Raw genomic sequence first — 15,972 nt, 5'->3', positions numbered from 1 at the left:
TTACACTCATTTCACCTTGCTTAATGGTACGAATTTTTTCTTGGATAAAGAATTGACGAGCAAGGTCTTTTTGGGTATACATACCTTTCATAAAGAACCATGCTTCATTTGCTAAGCGGAATTTGGCAATGTTGGCGCAAATCTTTAGCTCCACGTTGTTCATGAACCATGCAAGAATTTTTGCATGCTTACTTTCCCAATCTTCTACCTTGGATTGGTGATCTTCAATAGCCTTCATGCGAGCACTTCCTTCTAGAGCCTTTTCTTGATCACCATCTATTTTTGTAAGTTGAAGTTGAGGTTCCTTAATGGTGCCCATCACATATCCCCAAAGCTTTTTACCTTTGAGGTTGTTTTCCATGGCGGCGGCCCACATCATGTAGTTCGTACCGTTAAGCTTGAAGGAGAGATCAATCTTTTGTTCTCCTTCCATTATATAATCAAGAATGGAGGACAAACAAAGAGAGAGAGAAAACTAGACAACTAGCTATATGAAACAAGAGCACAACCAAGGCTCTGATACCATGTAATGAAATATGCGGAAAAGAAATGTATGTCTTACAATGGACATTCACACATAGAAATCAAAGAACAAGTCCAAAAGAGGACATACACAAAAGCCAAAAATGACTAGAAAGCATAAAATCTTATAAATGCACTAAAGGGCTTGTAGAAGCCACACATTACAAAGGGGAGACCCCACTTATTTATAGGCAAGAGAGGAGTGAGGGAGAGTTAGAGAAAAGCAAGAGAGAGGGACCATTGGGAGTCCCAACAAGGAGTCGTTGGGCTCCCAACGGTCACAATTGTGACCGTTGGGGGCCCAACGACTCTTTGTTGGGGCCCCCAATGGCTGTGCATTAAATGCACAAAAAGAAAAATAAAAAGGACAAAAAAGAAATGGAAAAAATAGAAAAGGAAAATGGAAAAAAGTAGAAAAGGAAAAAGACTAAAATGACCCTATTGGGCGAGTTACAGAATTACCCCTTATCGGGCAGAATATATATATATATATATATATATATATATATATTTTAACAGAAACAAGTTTTAAAGGTTTTAAAAATATAAACAAAAAGGAAATGCAAACTTAAAATATAAAAAAACAGTTTTCCCCCAAAAACATCATGATATTATTGCGATAATATCACAATATTGTCTTCTAGTGATATTTTGAAAATATCTTGAGATATTCCCTTAAATATCAGTTACATTAAAATATCAGTATTTCTCATGATATTTTCAAAATATTGCCGATATATATATATATATATATATATATATATATATATAGAGAGAGAGAGAGAGAGAGAGAGAGAGAGAGAGAGAGAGAGAGAGACTTTCCGCCTTTCTAAGAAGCACACTAACACATACATATATAAATAACATACAACATAATTAGTAATATTGAAAACAGTCTTTCAAGCTTTTATAGAAAAATTTACAAAAATCACACATATATATCTTGCTTTCAACCTTTAAGAGAAAAATTCATCAAAAAAAGTTCACATATATATAAAAAAACGTAATCATTGAGAATTAAACCCCTTCCCTTCATACGATATATATATATATATATATATATAAAGCCCTAGTAGATGCCTAGTCGACAAAATTGGTACCTTTTAATACATAGGAATTGCAAAGCCTAGGCATTTTACTTATGCCTTGGCCGACTAGGCGGACTAGTTGGTGCTTTTGACGACAGTTCATGGACATTGGATTAAGTAATCCAAAGGCCGTAAACCTTTATGTAAATAATCTCCAACATATCTATAAAAGTATTCAAGGCATTCCTAATCTTAAAATGATGGTGGGCATGAAGAGGTTCTACCATAGTCCATAATCCATATCAAGTTGCAATGAGTTCATCCCTCTCTGAGAGGCGTTGCATGAATGTCTGTAAAAGGATTGTTTAGGTTTTCTTATTACATCTAAGAGCTTACCCATCATCCGGATGTTAAAAATTTTGTTGGCATACCATAAAAAGCTCCATGAATTTATTAATCGTACATTACATTATTGTTTAAACTATGGACCTGTCAGGTGAATGCAGCTTACAAACAAGCCCTTGTACGATTTCATCCTGACCGTGCATCAAGGAGTGATATTCGACAGCAGGTTGAAGCAGAAGAGACGTTCAAGCTGATTTCTCGTTTGAAAGACAAGCTCCCACTGATGCTTAACTATCTATTTCCAACATCAAGACCACCATGGTGATGCTCCTGTAATTATGCTTAATTTTCACAAGAACTTACATGCATGCATATCCATGTGGAAAATAGGTAGTGCTCAAGTTAACTTTTTTCTCTCTGAATATGACTCATGACATCTGATTTTGCTAAACTGTGAAATTAGACTGATGCATCTGTATTTATACAGCATTTGTCCAATCTCCTGCCCATGTTTATAGAAGTAACTGCCAGATTTTATTGTTTTAAGAACGACCGTGTATACACATTGCAATGAAACCTTTGGCTGTGAATATTAGTAGTGAGACCTTTATTGGAAGAATTCTCAAACACCATAGTGTTTTGGTAGAATCTATATGTATATCTCGTCAGTGCTGGGCTCCAAGAATATATTGTACCCTTCATTAACTGACGATGAGTGCTAATGCAAATTATTTATTTGGAGTTTATCTGGGAACAGTCTGGCTGGAATGTTCGTTCGTATAGTCTAACTTCAAACTTTACACGTTGGTTTCTGAGGAAGCACAGAAGCAGGGATCTCACTTTTTCAAATGGTGAATGTATCTCATATTGAAAGCATCAATTGGCAGTATTTTGTTAACTGTAATATCCGAAATGTGTGAAAGAAAACCAACGACCAACGCAGAGAGTTTCGTGTTAATTAGTGATATATCATTGTGATTAAGACGAAGAGCACAAACAGGCGACACATCTTGCTTTAGTACTTACTGAAGGAAAACTAAATGCCTTTGTGCATGGTGCAATAATTATATTCTGAATCATCAAGCAGTTCTTGAGGTTTGGTGATTTCAAAAGCCTGGTGTGATTTTTGGAAGAGAAGATTAACCCCATTAGTTTCAGACTGTAAATGGAGTGGCAAGCCATTTCCACCATAATATGTGGTTCGTTAAAAATGGGCATTAGAGGTCACACGTGGCATTCAGACATTGTTTGTTTTTAGCTGTGTGTGTGCTTGCACAATAAAATTCATGAATCTTACCCATGCGGGCTCCACTCAGCTGGTAGTGACTCATGAATGTCATCAAGCGAAAGGGACATCCCGACTTCAAAACCCACAGGTGTGTGTCCCTTGTTAAGTCAAAGTTGGGTTTTCTCCCCTCATGGACAAGTGAATTGTGGTTTTACACTAATGACATTGTTAGTCAAGTGCTTTTTTCTGGTTATCATAAACAAACAAAAAAAATGATGAGGGTTTCATTCATCAGAAAATGACTCGGCAAAAATGGTGTTTCTTAAAAAACCTTACAATTTTTGAAAATCTGCTTAATGTCCAAAACTGTAAATGTTCAATATTAAAATAATCATTTTAACCTTTCCATTAGCGAATTTCTTTTAGATATGCAAATATTTTCCCAAATATGTGTTTTGAGTATTGCATTCAAGATATGTGACCGACTTTACTATTGATTTTTGATCCCAAAAATGAAGGATTTCAAAAAAACACAAAAAAAAATAAAGAAACTAAACAAAAATCTTTTCATTGACACTTGATTCATTGAAAATGATAAACGGGTGCTCGACAACGTTTCTAAAACAAGAGATGAATAGGTGTTGTCACGCTTATCTTGATCATTATATGCTATTTTTTGATCACTTGCGTTAAAAATCTAGAAAAACAACAAAAAGGAAAGAGACAGATCGAGGCGTTAGCTTTTCAATGCTACTAAGATCACCTTGATATGATGAGTGGTTGGGAAGAAATGACCTCTAAAAGATAGATTGTTCTGTTGTTCTATTCTGCAGAACATGCTTTTATTTCAATTTTAGAACTCAAACAAAAAACTTAAAGGGGTTTTCGATTTTGACTCAAAATAAAAATAAAGTTGCAAAAATATGCTAATATGTGATTTTTCTCTCAAACATGTGATTTTTTTTTTCAAATATAAGAATATGCAATTTTTTCTCAAATATGTAATTTTTTTCCTTAAGGCTTTAGCGGCACTTTTAAAGCGTTGTTGCACTTTACAAGCACACTTATGCAAATACTAAGCAAGAAGCCCTTTGTTTGACATGTCTTGACAATTTGCATATTTAAGAGAAAATTCACATATTCTTATATTTGGGAGAAAAATCATATATATATATGAGAAAATCTGCATGTTTAAGAGGAAATTCACATATTTAAAAGAAAATTTATATATTCACATATTTTTTTACATAATAGTTTATGCTATCATATTTGTATTTCTCTGATTTGACGTCAAAAACCTACATTTTTATAGTCGTTGAAAATTTGAGACATGGGCAACTTTTTTGTTTTAAGTCAGAATCGAGAACCTCTTTAGGGTTCCCATTTCTGAATTCCAAAATTGAAACATAAACATGATCTGCAGACTGCAACAACCAAACAATTTATCTTCTAGAGGACGTTTCCCCCCAACCGCTTATCAGATCAAGGTGATCTTAGTGGCGTTGGAAAGCTAACACCCCAATCTATCTCCCTCTCCTTTATTGTTTTTTTTGTATTTTTAGTGCAGGTAGCTAAAAAATAGCATAGAATAATCAGGATAGGCACAACTGTGCATGTTCATCTTCTATTTTAAGAACATTGTCGGGGTTGTATCTCAGCGCCCGTTCATTATTTTTTAGCAAATCAGGTATCGTTGGAAATGTATTATTCTCTACTTTCTTTGTTCTTTTATTTGTTTTCCCAGAATCCTTCATTTTCTTAGACGAAAATCAGTGGCAAAGTTTGTCACAGATCTTGGATGCAATATTTGGGAGAAAAATCGTATATTTAGGAAAAAAATTGCACATTTGAGAGAAAATTCACATATTTAGAAGAAAATTCATATATTTGGGAGAAAAATCACATGTTTAGGAAGTAATTCACATATTTAGGAGAAAATTTGTATATTCACATATTTTTTTGCGAAACAATCATTGTTCTTAAATCTTTATCTCTATAGTCTGACATCAAAAACCTACATTTTTACATTCGTTGGAAAGCTTAGACATAGGCCTATTAACTTTTTTGTTTTGAGTTAGAACTGAAAACCCTCAGAGTTCTCGTTTATGAGTTTCAAAATTTAGAATAGAAACATGCTTTGCATATTGGAACAATCAAACAATATAATTTCCAGATGTCATTTCTTCCCAACCGTTGATCAAATCAAGGTGATCTTGGTGGCATTAGAAAGCTAACGCCTGATCGATATCTGTCCTTTTTATTGATTTTTCAGATTTTTAATGTAGGTGGCCAAAAAATAGCATAGAATAATCAGGATTGGCGCAGTCGTGCATGCTTATCTGTTTCAGGAACATTGTCGGGACTATACTTCAACGTCTGCTCATTATTTTTCAGTAAATCATATTGTTGAAAATGTATTTTTATCTAGTTTCTTTGTTCTTTTATATATCTTTCTTGAAACATTAATTTTCTAGGTCAAAAATCAGTAGCAAAGTTTGTCATAGATCTTAGATGTAATACTTGAGCACATATTTGAGAAAAAATTCTCTCATGCAAAGGTTAATATGGTTATTATAATGTTGGACATTTGACGAGGATGACCAAGGTGATCCAAAAGTGGGGACTCAAATTGACGAGAATGACCAAGATGATCAAAATGGAATGTTACATTTACTCATGCATCCGAAACTTGGTCATCCACATCTTCACCAATAATAAATGAGAGAAACAATAGAGAATATAGTTCAATAATAGTGATAAAGACAATATTTAGCTGCTAAGGTTATTCATATGTAAGGCTGGTAAACAGTCCAAATGAACCGAACAGAAACTGTTTAAGTTTGGCGTGTTCATGTGGTGAGCCAAGTCAACATAATGGTGAGCCTAAATTAAATGAGCTAGTTTGAGTTGTTTCATTTACGATATTTTTTTTTAAAAACTGAAAATAATAGAATTTGGATGCTAAACCTATTGAGCTGAGCAAACCCAAACCTGCTCAATTACAAAACAAATACATTGTTTCAAGGCTGTAAGCAATAGAATTTGAACTCTAAAACTCATTACTTATAAGCCAAGCATTTCAACCATGTACACTTTATGATGTAAAATATATGGAAAATAACTGTATTTTATGATGAAAATGATGTGATTCTTAAAATGCCCCACAATTTACGAAATTCGCCAAGTGGACAATATCACAAGTTCTAAATGTTTCTTATCTCTTTTATCCCTTATAGGTGCAAATTTTCCATTTTTGCACGTCATGATGCTAAAATAATACATCCACGAAACTCGTCAATAAATTCACATTTGAAGTTATAAAAATCCAAACAATTTGTGAAACTCATAATGAATTTCGGGCAAAAACCTGTGAAAATCAAAAAATTTGTGAAAGTTTTATAATTGCAAAATTGTTGACGAGTATCACATGAAGTATTATGAAATTCTAAAGTATTTGAAAAAGTCCGATATTGCAAAATCTCTTATTTGAATCGCACCTGTATTGTGAAATTATTTTTTTTTTGTGAAATTTTATCCCATATAAATGATGTTTCGTTTCACAATCTTTTTTTTTTCATCTAGATGCCCTATATTCTCAACACCTAGTATTCTTGTGGTCCCCAATCCTTTCGGTGATCTTCTAACGACATTCAAGCAAATATTTTGGCGGGTAGCAGATTTACAAAAATCCCTCATTGATGGTGATTCATTAGCCGCTTTCATCGGTGGTGGAAAACCTCAAATTTTGGCCTTCCTCAGGCAAGTTTTCTGGCAAATATCCTTCGAATATTCTGGTAAAATCATTGGCAACGACTTCATTGGCGTCCTTCAACCGAGTTTTTTTTTGGTAAGGTTACCGACGACTAGTTTTTTTGGTGAATAGTTTTCTACAGTTGTTTTTTTTTTCAGTAAAACACACACACACACACATATATATTTAAATTGGTTGTATGTGTCAGTTACATCCCTCGATTTGTTTTTGTATGTAAATTATCCAGTTTAATCAATTGTTTTTCGATTTTTTTGGTGTAGAACATTGCATGTTAGTTTCCTCAATTTTTTTATATCTTTGCATGTATATTATCCAATTTACTATTGTTATCATTTTTTATTACAAGATGGCACCAAAGATTATTGCATGTATAGGTGTTAACAATTTTTGCATGTATATTATCCAGTGTACTGTTGTTTTAACTTTTGCATGTATATTATCCAGTTTATTGTTGTTATTATAAGAATTAAGTGTTTTACTACGAGAGATGACTCTAAAGAAGAGAAAAAGCACACAAGTTACACCTGCCATCACAAAGAAGAAAAACAACAAGCAGAATGACTCTGAAGGACCTATAGCATTTGATGGTTACGTGGTGTTTCACAACACATATCTTGACATATACAATAAGCTTGCCACTCCAATAGAGAGGGATATTTCTCTAACACCAAAAAACTGGTTGTTAGAAATTGTCAACAAAAAATACAACATCAACGTTTTGTAGTGTACAAATCTGTGCGCATCCAGTTCATTATATATAATTCCAACATATGAGTTGCTAAAATTTTCAGACCGTCCCAAAAGTGATGCTGAATTTGCAAAAAATGTTAATGATATTGCGACCAAATATTTGTCTCCCATCCCGAAAGCATCAAAGGAGGGGGACTCATTGGTGAAGCTGTTTAAGTCATTAGCTTAAGGCGAGGTTGTTGTCAACCTTGATATCTAGCTTGAACAAGATGAAGACATGACCACTTTTAGTATTAGTGGGGAGATGGAGGCAGTTCTTAAAGATGTCTCTGAATTGAAGGAGAGTAGTCTCCCAGATATGGAGGAAAGTGAGGCTGGGGTTAGAAAAATTATTGAGGGTCCTCAGGCAAAAGATGTGATTATGGGCTCAGAGATAGAGCAAAGTGAGGGTCTTTAGGTATATGAGAGTCCTCAGACAGAGGAGAGCAATGTGATACTACATAGTGCACATGAGGTTCCTTCTCTCCCTCCTTTGGCGAGAGTGCATGCTTCGAGTAGGAGGTCACAACAACAAACAATGTTGGGTGCCGAGGGATAGGTACTTTTCTACATTTATTTTGTATATAACTGCACTTAATGCTTGTAAGTATTGAGAAACCACTTGATGTTTTTATATGTGTGTAAGCTTAATTCATGAACATAAGGTTTAAAACAACATCTTTGAGTCATCTTTCAAAAACAAAAGCAAAAAAGTATTTGTGTGTTTATATATATACAATCATGTGTTTATTTGTATTTGTGTACTTGCATTTTAATTAGTGAAAATGTTATAACTACTGAATATGCATATGTGTACTTGCAGTCACATCAACCTCCATCAACCTGCGTGCATCGATTCTTTTGACACAAAGCACACTTGTGGTTTCTAACACTAACGAAGTCCCATAAGGATTTGGTGGATCAGATGTATTTTAAAAAATTCTTGGAGATCACCCCATGGAACATCGATTATAGTCTCATAGATTCTATTGTGTAGTTTTGGAGTTCGTCTGTAAATACATTCATCTTCAAAGACATTGAGATAACAATTATGTTGGAGGACATGACATAAATTACTAGATTGAAGTGTCGTACAAAGCTAGTGACTGGACGCCGCTGGGGTCATTCAAGGATTTGGGTTGTGTCCTCATAGATGTGGATGATGAGGGATGAGACAGTGCTGAATTCAAGTTATCATTGTTGAGGAACCACTATGACCCCATATAGACAAAGAGTTCTGGTGTGAAGCTGGTGTCAACATTTGGAGGGAAGGGCAGAAAGAATATGTAGAACAACATTAGAACATTTTTGCTTTTCTTTTTTGGTGCATGCTTATTCATCGACTCGGGTGAGAAGACAATCCATGGATCATACTTCGAATTGTTGCAAACATTGACTTTCATCGATCAATACACATGAGAAGCTATCATTCTTGCACACATGTATGCAGGCATTCAAGAAAGTATGAACTCTATGATGGCAACATGCTACTTAAGGACAAACTCTATGATGCAAATTGGTGCCGACTTTTGCAGGTAACTATATGTGAAAATCCTTAAAGATCATAAACTATAAAAAATGAAACATACATAAGTAATAACCAAACAAACAAAAAAAAAAGACCATGAACATTGTAATAGAACAACAACAACAACAACAACTATGCCTTCATCCCAAAACAATTGGGGTCGGTGATATGAACCAACAAAGAAAATCATTCTGGGTCTTCCACATGAATCCTTCTCCTCCATTCATTTCTATCCAATGCCATGTCCTCGGTGAGGTTGAAAGCATTCATATCCCAAAACCTTGAACATTGTAATAAAAAATAAAAAACAATAAAACAATAGATATTACATGCAAAAATCTTTGAAGATCGTAAATCCTAAACGGTAAATCCGGTGACAAATATTGCATGATTACATAGAGGTAACATCTACAACAACAAAACAAATATAATAAAGCTAATACATTATAAAGATAATGAAAAAAAATAATAAAACAATAGGTATATTATATGAAACTCACCTTAATAGCTAACAGGAAAAGTGGAGGAGAAGGATACCACAACCTTATACGAGGTGGAGCGAACAACTTCCATGAGAATGGCCAGAAGGGTTGAGGTTCTAGAGGCAGAAGATTGGGGTTACCACACTTTTCAGATACAAACGAGAAAAAGAAAAGGAACTAAATGCACATTTATATGAGATGAAATTTTGCAAGAAAAAGTAATTTCGCAATACGAGTGCGCTTAGAATAAGAGATTTCACAATATCAAACTTTCACAAATATTTTAAAATTTCGCAATACTTCATGCGATACTCGTCAATAATTTTGCAATTATCAGACTTTCATAAGTTTTATGATTTTCGTAGGTTTTTATAAGAACGAGTTTTACAAATTGTTTGGATTTTCACATTCTTTTTTGGAATTTCATAACCTTAAATGTGATTTTGTTGATGAGTTTCATGGGTGTATTATTTTAGTGTCATGATGTTTGAAAATAAAAAATTTGCACCTGTGAGGGGTAAAAGCGACAATAAAATTTTGAGAACCTACAATATTATACATTCAACAAATTTGGTAAATTATGGGGCATTTTAAGAAACACATAATTTTCTCCATATAGTACGGTCATTTTCCGTAAATATATGTAAAACATATTTGTTACTTTTAACAAGCTGATTTGAGCCACACACCTGTTGTTCATAGTTGACCGTGAGCCCATGTCACGAGTTCAAACAAAGTCTTTACGAGCTGAACATAAGCCGAGACATGAGCAGTTTGTCTAATTTTCCATCTGTAGCTAGTTGCATATATACTATCAGTACAAAAGAGTGCTTTAATTGCCTAAAACTGTCACTATATCCATCGTTGGGCTTGGGCCTTGAACACCTAATTGCAAGTCAAATTTGATTCGTTGCACATGTTGGTGAATATTTTTGGACATGATCATCATATTTTTTTGATAATGAAATTGTCTTTAAATCATGTGATAGTGGTCTATAAAGAGGCTTTTTCAAGAGCTTGAAAAATTATTGTTTCACATACACCAAAAATTAAAGACTAAAAGAATAAGAATTTACATTGAAACTGCTTGACTAAAATGTCTTCTCTGATAAATGAACCATGTTTACCTAATCTCTCTCTCCTTGACAATAGTAACAAACGAAGCTGCAGCCATGTTGTTTACATTATGAATCATGTCTCTACAAATTTATTTTATGCATTTCATGGTGTTTTCGAATGCTAGCATCTTCAACTAGTTATTTTGTGCAAAAACCATGATTTATTTTGATAGTTTTGATTCTAAGGCGTGTATAATGATCATATGCCATCTCTTTGTGACTGTAGATGATGTTTTGATAGTGTCGATAGGTTGATGCATGATTAAGCATTTTCTTATTTTTCTCATGATTTATGTTATATTTTTCATGCTTTCTTGATTTTTTTAATCGGTCCATCGTAGTAAAATAATTATACCTCTCAAATCGGATCGCCAATGGCCAAACCCTTTCATGGAGACCTTTCAGACATTTGGTAGGTATCTAAGAAAAATATTGGGCCTTATTGATGGTACAAAAGTGAGGGTTATGGCTGCTACAACCCAAGACAAAATTTTTGTCCAGCATGCAAAGCGATTCTTGACAGTGGATTTTACAGAAATTCTAATAAATCATTGATTTTGAGTTAATGGTTGATTTTTGGATATGTCATTCATATTATATGAATAAATATCAGGTGGTGGTACTTGGAAGTGAATAATGCTCTGCCCTAAATCTCCCTCCGAAACAGTTAAAATCTATTGGCCACCTCACTCACCCACCAAGGAGTTTGCGACTTTGGCCTTGTAACAAAGAATGCACACCTCATGTATCGAACTCATGATGTCCTTGAGCCTTAGTACCTTAAGCCGATCAACCTAGTCAGGTGTATGCAGCCCTTGTGGGCGTTATTGTTATTGTTTATTGTAGTAGCATTAACAATTTAACAGTAGTAAGAAGCGGCTTTTAGGCCAACACATTTGGGAAAAGGTTAAAAAGAGAAAATAGTGCTTTTCATATCTTTAGGAATGGTGGATACTCGTTCATGAGGCTATGGAGATGATACATGGTTGAAGAGGTTACTTGCTTTAATAGCTCTATCTGATTTGTAGTTGTGGGCATTTGGTGTGGAGGTTGGCAAGGCGCTCATCTTACGAGCACACCATGACTCGCATATAACAACATGTACTCTCTCTCTCTCTCTCTATCTCTCTCTCTCTCTCTCTCTCTCTCTCTATATATATATATATATATATATATATATATATATATATATATATATATATATATGCGTGCTTGTGTGTGAAATTGGACACCCAATAAGCTCATTTGGTACACATTTGTTATGTGAATCTAGACTTGGTTTGGGTATTCATATCCAATTTCAAACCTAATTTGAGGTCCCCTTAGGATCCAACCCGTGATCAAGGCGATTTGTTTTAAAAACACAATAGTTTTATCTTAGAAAAAATGATCGTACTGTATGAAAAAATGACATGTTTTTCAAAAAATCTCATAATTTGCTAACAAATGTCCAATGACCAAAACAACAAATAGCCAACTTCGTTAGGACTTTTTTACCCTTCGCATGTGTGAAACTCATGAAGTTCGCGCGATATATCACTCTGCTCATCGAAACAAGGTTTGCATGTTTTATTTTACGGACCTAATGAATCACGCAAAAAATTATGTTATTTATGTGGTCTTCTCTGTTAATCGTAAAATCACAAATACCTTAGAAAAATCACATATTTTATATCAAAATTGCAAAAAACTATGCAAATTTTCTTTTTTCTCTCTTTAACTCTCACTTAAATGTATGTTCACACATATTTTTTTGTGGTCCTCGCGAAACGCACAAAAACAAGTTTTGTCAACCTCCTTATGATAGTAACAAATACATTAGCAAAATCACATATCTAGTATGTACATAATGTGTTCATGTTTACGATTTTTTGTGTAATAAAAAGCGATTATTTGCACCTTAATGCTATTTTCGCATTTTTTAGGGTTTCTTTGTAGTCCCCAATGTGTTTGATTTCCACAAAAAAAATTGCAATTTTTTTATCCACTATTTTTGGCGATTCATCACCAGCACTTCATCGTTGCATTCTGATGAAGTTACAACCTCAATTATGTTGAAAGGTGAGTTTCATACCAACAATATATATATATATATATATATATATATATATATATATTATTGTTTAATTTCATTCCAAACTTTTTTCTTTTTTTGTAGAAATGAGTGCATATTTATATGTGGTTGTTTGCTTGTCCTGTGTTTTATTTAATATTTTTTATATGATTTACAGTTTATGGTTTACTATGTTTGTATTGTAAATGATTTATGTATGTTTGCTTATCCTTCACAAGTTTGAAGGCTGTAAGCAATAGAATTTGAACTCTAAAACTCATTACTTATAAGCCAAGCATTTCAACCATGTACACTTAATGATGTAAAATATATGGAAAATAACTGTATTGTATGATGAAAATGATGTGATTCTTAAAATGCCCCACAATTTACCAAATTCGCCAAGTGGACAATATCACAGGTTCTAAATGTTTCTTATCTCTTTTATCCCTTGTAGGTGCAAATTTTCTATTTTTGCACGTCATGATGCAAAAATAATACATCCACGAAACTCGTCAATAAATTCACATTTGAAGTTATAAAAATCCAAACAATTTGTGAAACTCATAATGATTTTCAGGCAAAAACCTGTGAAAATCAAAAAATTTGTGAAAGTTTTATAATTGCAAAATTGTTAACGAGTATCACATGAAGTATTATGAAATTCTAAAGTATTTGAAAAAGTCCGATATTGCAAAATCTCTTATTTGAATCGCACATGTATTGTGAAATTATTTTTTTTTGTGAAATTTTATCCCATATAAATGATGTTTCGTTTCACAATCTTTTTTTTTTATCTGGATTCCCTATATTTGCAACACCTAGTATTCTTGTGCCCCCCAATCCTTTCGGTGATCTTCTAACGACATTCAAGCAAATATTTTGGCGGGTAGCGGATTTACAAAAATTCCTCATTGCTGGCGATTCATTAGCCGCTTTCATCGGTGGTGGAAAACCTCAAATTTTGGCCTTCCTCAGGCAAGTTTTTTGGCAAATCTCCTTCGAATATTCTGGTAAAATCATTGGCAACGACTTCATTGGCGTCCTTCAACCGAGTTTTTTTTGGTAAGGTTACCGACGACTAGGTTTTTTGGTGAATAGTTTTCTACAGTTGTTTTTTTTTTCAGTAAAACAAACACACACACACACACACACACACACACACACATATTTAAATTGGTTGTATGTGTCAGTTACATCCCTCAATTTGTTTTTGTATGTATATTATCCAGTTTAATTAATTGTTTTTCGATTTTTTTGGTGTGTAGAACATTGCATGTTAGTTTCCTCAATTTTTTTTATCTTTGCATGTATATTATCCAATTTACTATTGTTATCATTTTTTATTACAAGATGGCACCAAAGATTATTGCATGTATAGGTGTTAACAATTTTTGCATGTATATTATCCAGTGTACTGTTGTTTTAACTTTTGCATGTATATTATCCAGTTTATTGTTGTTATTATAAGAATTAAGTTTTTTACTATGAGGATGACTCTAAAGAAGAGAAAAAGCACACAAGTTACACCTGCCATCACAAAGAAGAAAAATAACAAGCAGAATGACTCTGAAGGACCTATAGCATTTGATGGTTACGTGGTGTTTCACAACACATATCTTGACATATACAATAAGCTTGCCACTCCAATAGAGAGGGATATTTCTCTAACACCAAAAATCTGGTTGTTAGAAATTGTCAACAAAAAATACAACATCAACGTTTTGTAGTGTACAAATCTGTGCGCATCCAGTTCATTATATATAATTCCAACATATGAGTTGCTAAAATTTTCAGACCGTCCCAAAAGTGATGCTGAATTTGCAAAAAATGTTAATGATATTGCGGCCAAATATTTGTCTCCCATCCCGAAAGCATCAAAGGAGGGGGACTCATTGGTGAAGCTGTTTAAGTCATTAGCTTAAGGTGAGGTTGTTGTCAACCTTGATATCTAGCTTGAACAAGATGGAGACATGACCACTTTTAGTATTAGTGGGGAGATGGAGGCAGTTCTTAAAGATGTCTCTGAATTGAAGGAGAGTAGTCTCCCAGATATGGAGGAAAGTGAGGTTGGGGTTAGAAAAATTATTGAGGGTCCTCAGGAAAAAGATGTGATTATGGGCTCAGAGATAGAGCAAAGTGAGGGTCTTTAGGTATATAAGAGTCCTCGAACAAAGGAGAGCAATGTGATACTACATAGTGCACATGAGGTTCCTTCTCTCCCTCCTTTGGCAAGAGTGCATGCTTCGAGTAGGAGGTCACAACAACAAACAATGTTGGGTGCCGAGGGATAGGTACTTTTCTACATTTATTTTGTATATAACTGCACTTAATGCTTGTAAGTATTGAGAAACCACTTGATGTTTTTACATGTGTGTAAGCTTAATTCATGAACATAAGGTTTAAAACAACATCTTCGAGTCATTATTCAAAAACAAAAACAAAAAAGTATTTGTGTGTTTATATATATACAGTCATGTGTTTATTTGTGTTTGTGTACTTGCATTTTAATTAGTGAAAATGTTATAACTACTGAATATGTATATGTGTACTTGTAGCCACATCAACCTCCATCAACCTGCGTGCATCAATTCTTTTGACACAAAGCACACTTGTGGACCAAGCATATAGGAATGAATTGCCATTATGTATGTAAAGAATTCTTGAAGAAAACCATCGTCTTACCATATGTCACTTCCGAGTATCAACTGTTGGATTTTTTCACCAAGGCACTTTTGTCATCGCGTTTTCATTTTTTTCTTGACAAACTTTCGGTGATTACACCGTAAGTTTGAGGGGAGGCGGTGTTAAACTATAACTAGTCGTAAATTTGTATTATAACCAGGGGTATTTTGGTCTTTTTATTCATGTAATAGTCGATGTCCACTAGGCACAGTTTTATATTCAAATATTTATGTAACCAGGGGTATTTCTTTATTTCCTGTTTTGTTAGGGGCTTTATGGTCAATATAACCATAGAGCTGTTGGGTTCCCCAACAGTCACAGTTATGACCATTGGGGAGCTCCCAACATCTCTATGTTGGGAGCTCCCCCATGTGTATAAAGGGCTGCTTGCCCCACTTTGTAAGCAATGCTTTTCTAAGCATATTCAATACAAGTTATATTTATTTTAAGTGTTCTTGTGGGTTCTTTGTGTGAGGTGTTCT

At 33.9% G+C, this 15,972-nt stretch overlaps 1 protein-coding gene across 5 annotated transcripts in view; it reads left to right on the top strand.

The window, feature by feature from the left end:
• LOC149813115 (uncharacterized) overlaps positions 1–2,511 on the top strand; it is a 35,556-nt gene extending 33,045 nt beyond the window's left edge. For 4 of the 5 annotated variants that reach the window (XM_089991426.1, XM_089991428.1, XM_089991427.1 and 1 more), the window contains one exon: positions 2,047–2,511. In XM_089991426.1, coding sequence (XP_089847552.1) covers positions 2,047–2,220 — 174 coding nt within the window. In that variant the 3' untranslated portion in view covers positions 2,221–2,511. The remainder of the gene's footprint in view (positions 1–2,046) is intronic. The other variant, XR_016428245.1, reaches the window with a different exon arrangement.
• Positions 2,512–15,972: the final 13,461 nt, after the last annotated feature.

Source organism: Nuphar pumila, chromosome 16 (genome assembly GCF_984573655.1).
Source record: "Nuphar pumila chromosome 16, dmNupPumi1.hap1.1, whole genome shotgun sequence".
Taxonomy (NCBI): Eukaryota; Viridiplantae; Streptophyta; class Magnoliopsida; order Nymphaeales; family Nymphaeaceae; genus Nuphar; species Nuphar pumila.
The sequence above is the reverse complement of the archived record's forward strand: the minus strand, read 5'-3'. Positions and strand labels throughout refer to the sequence as shown.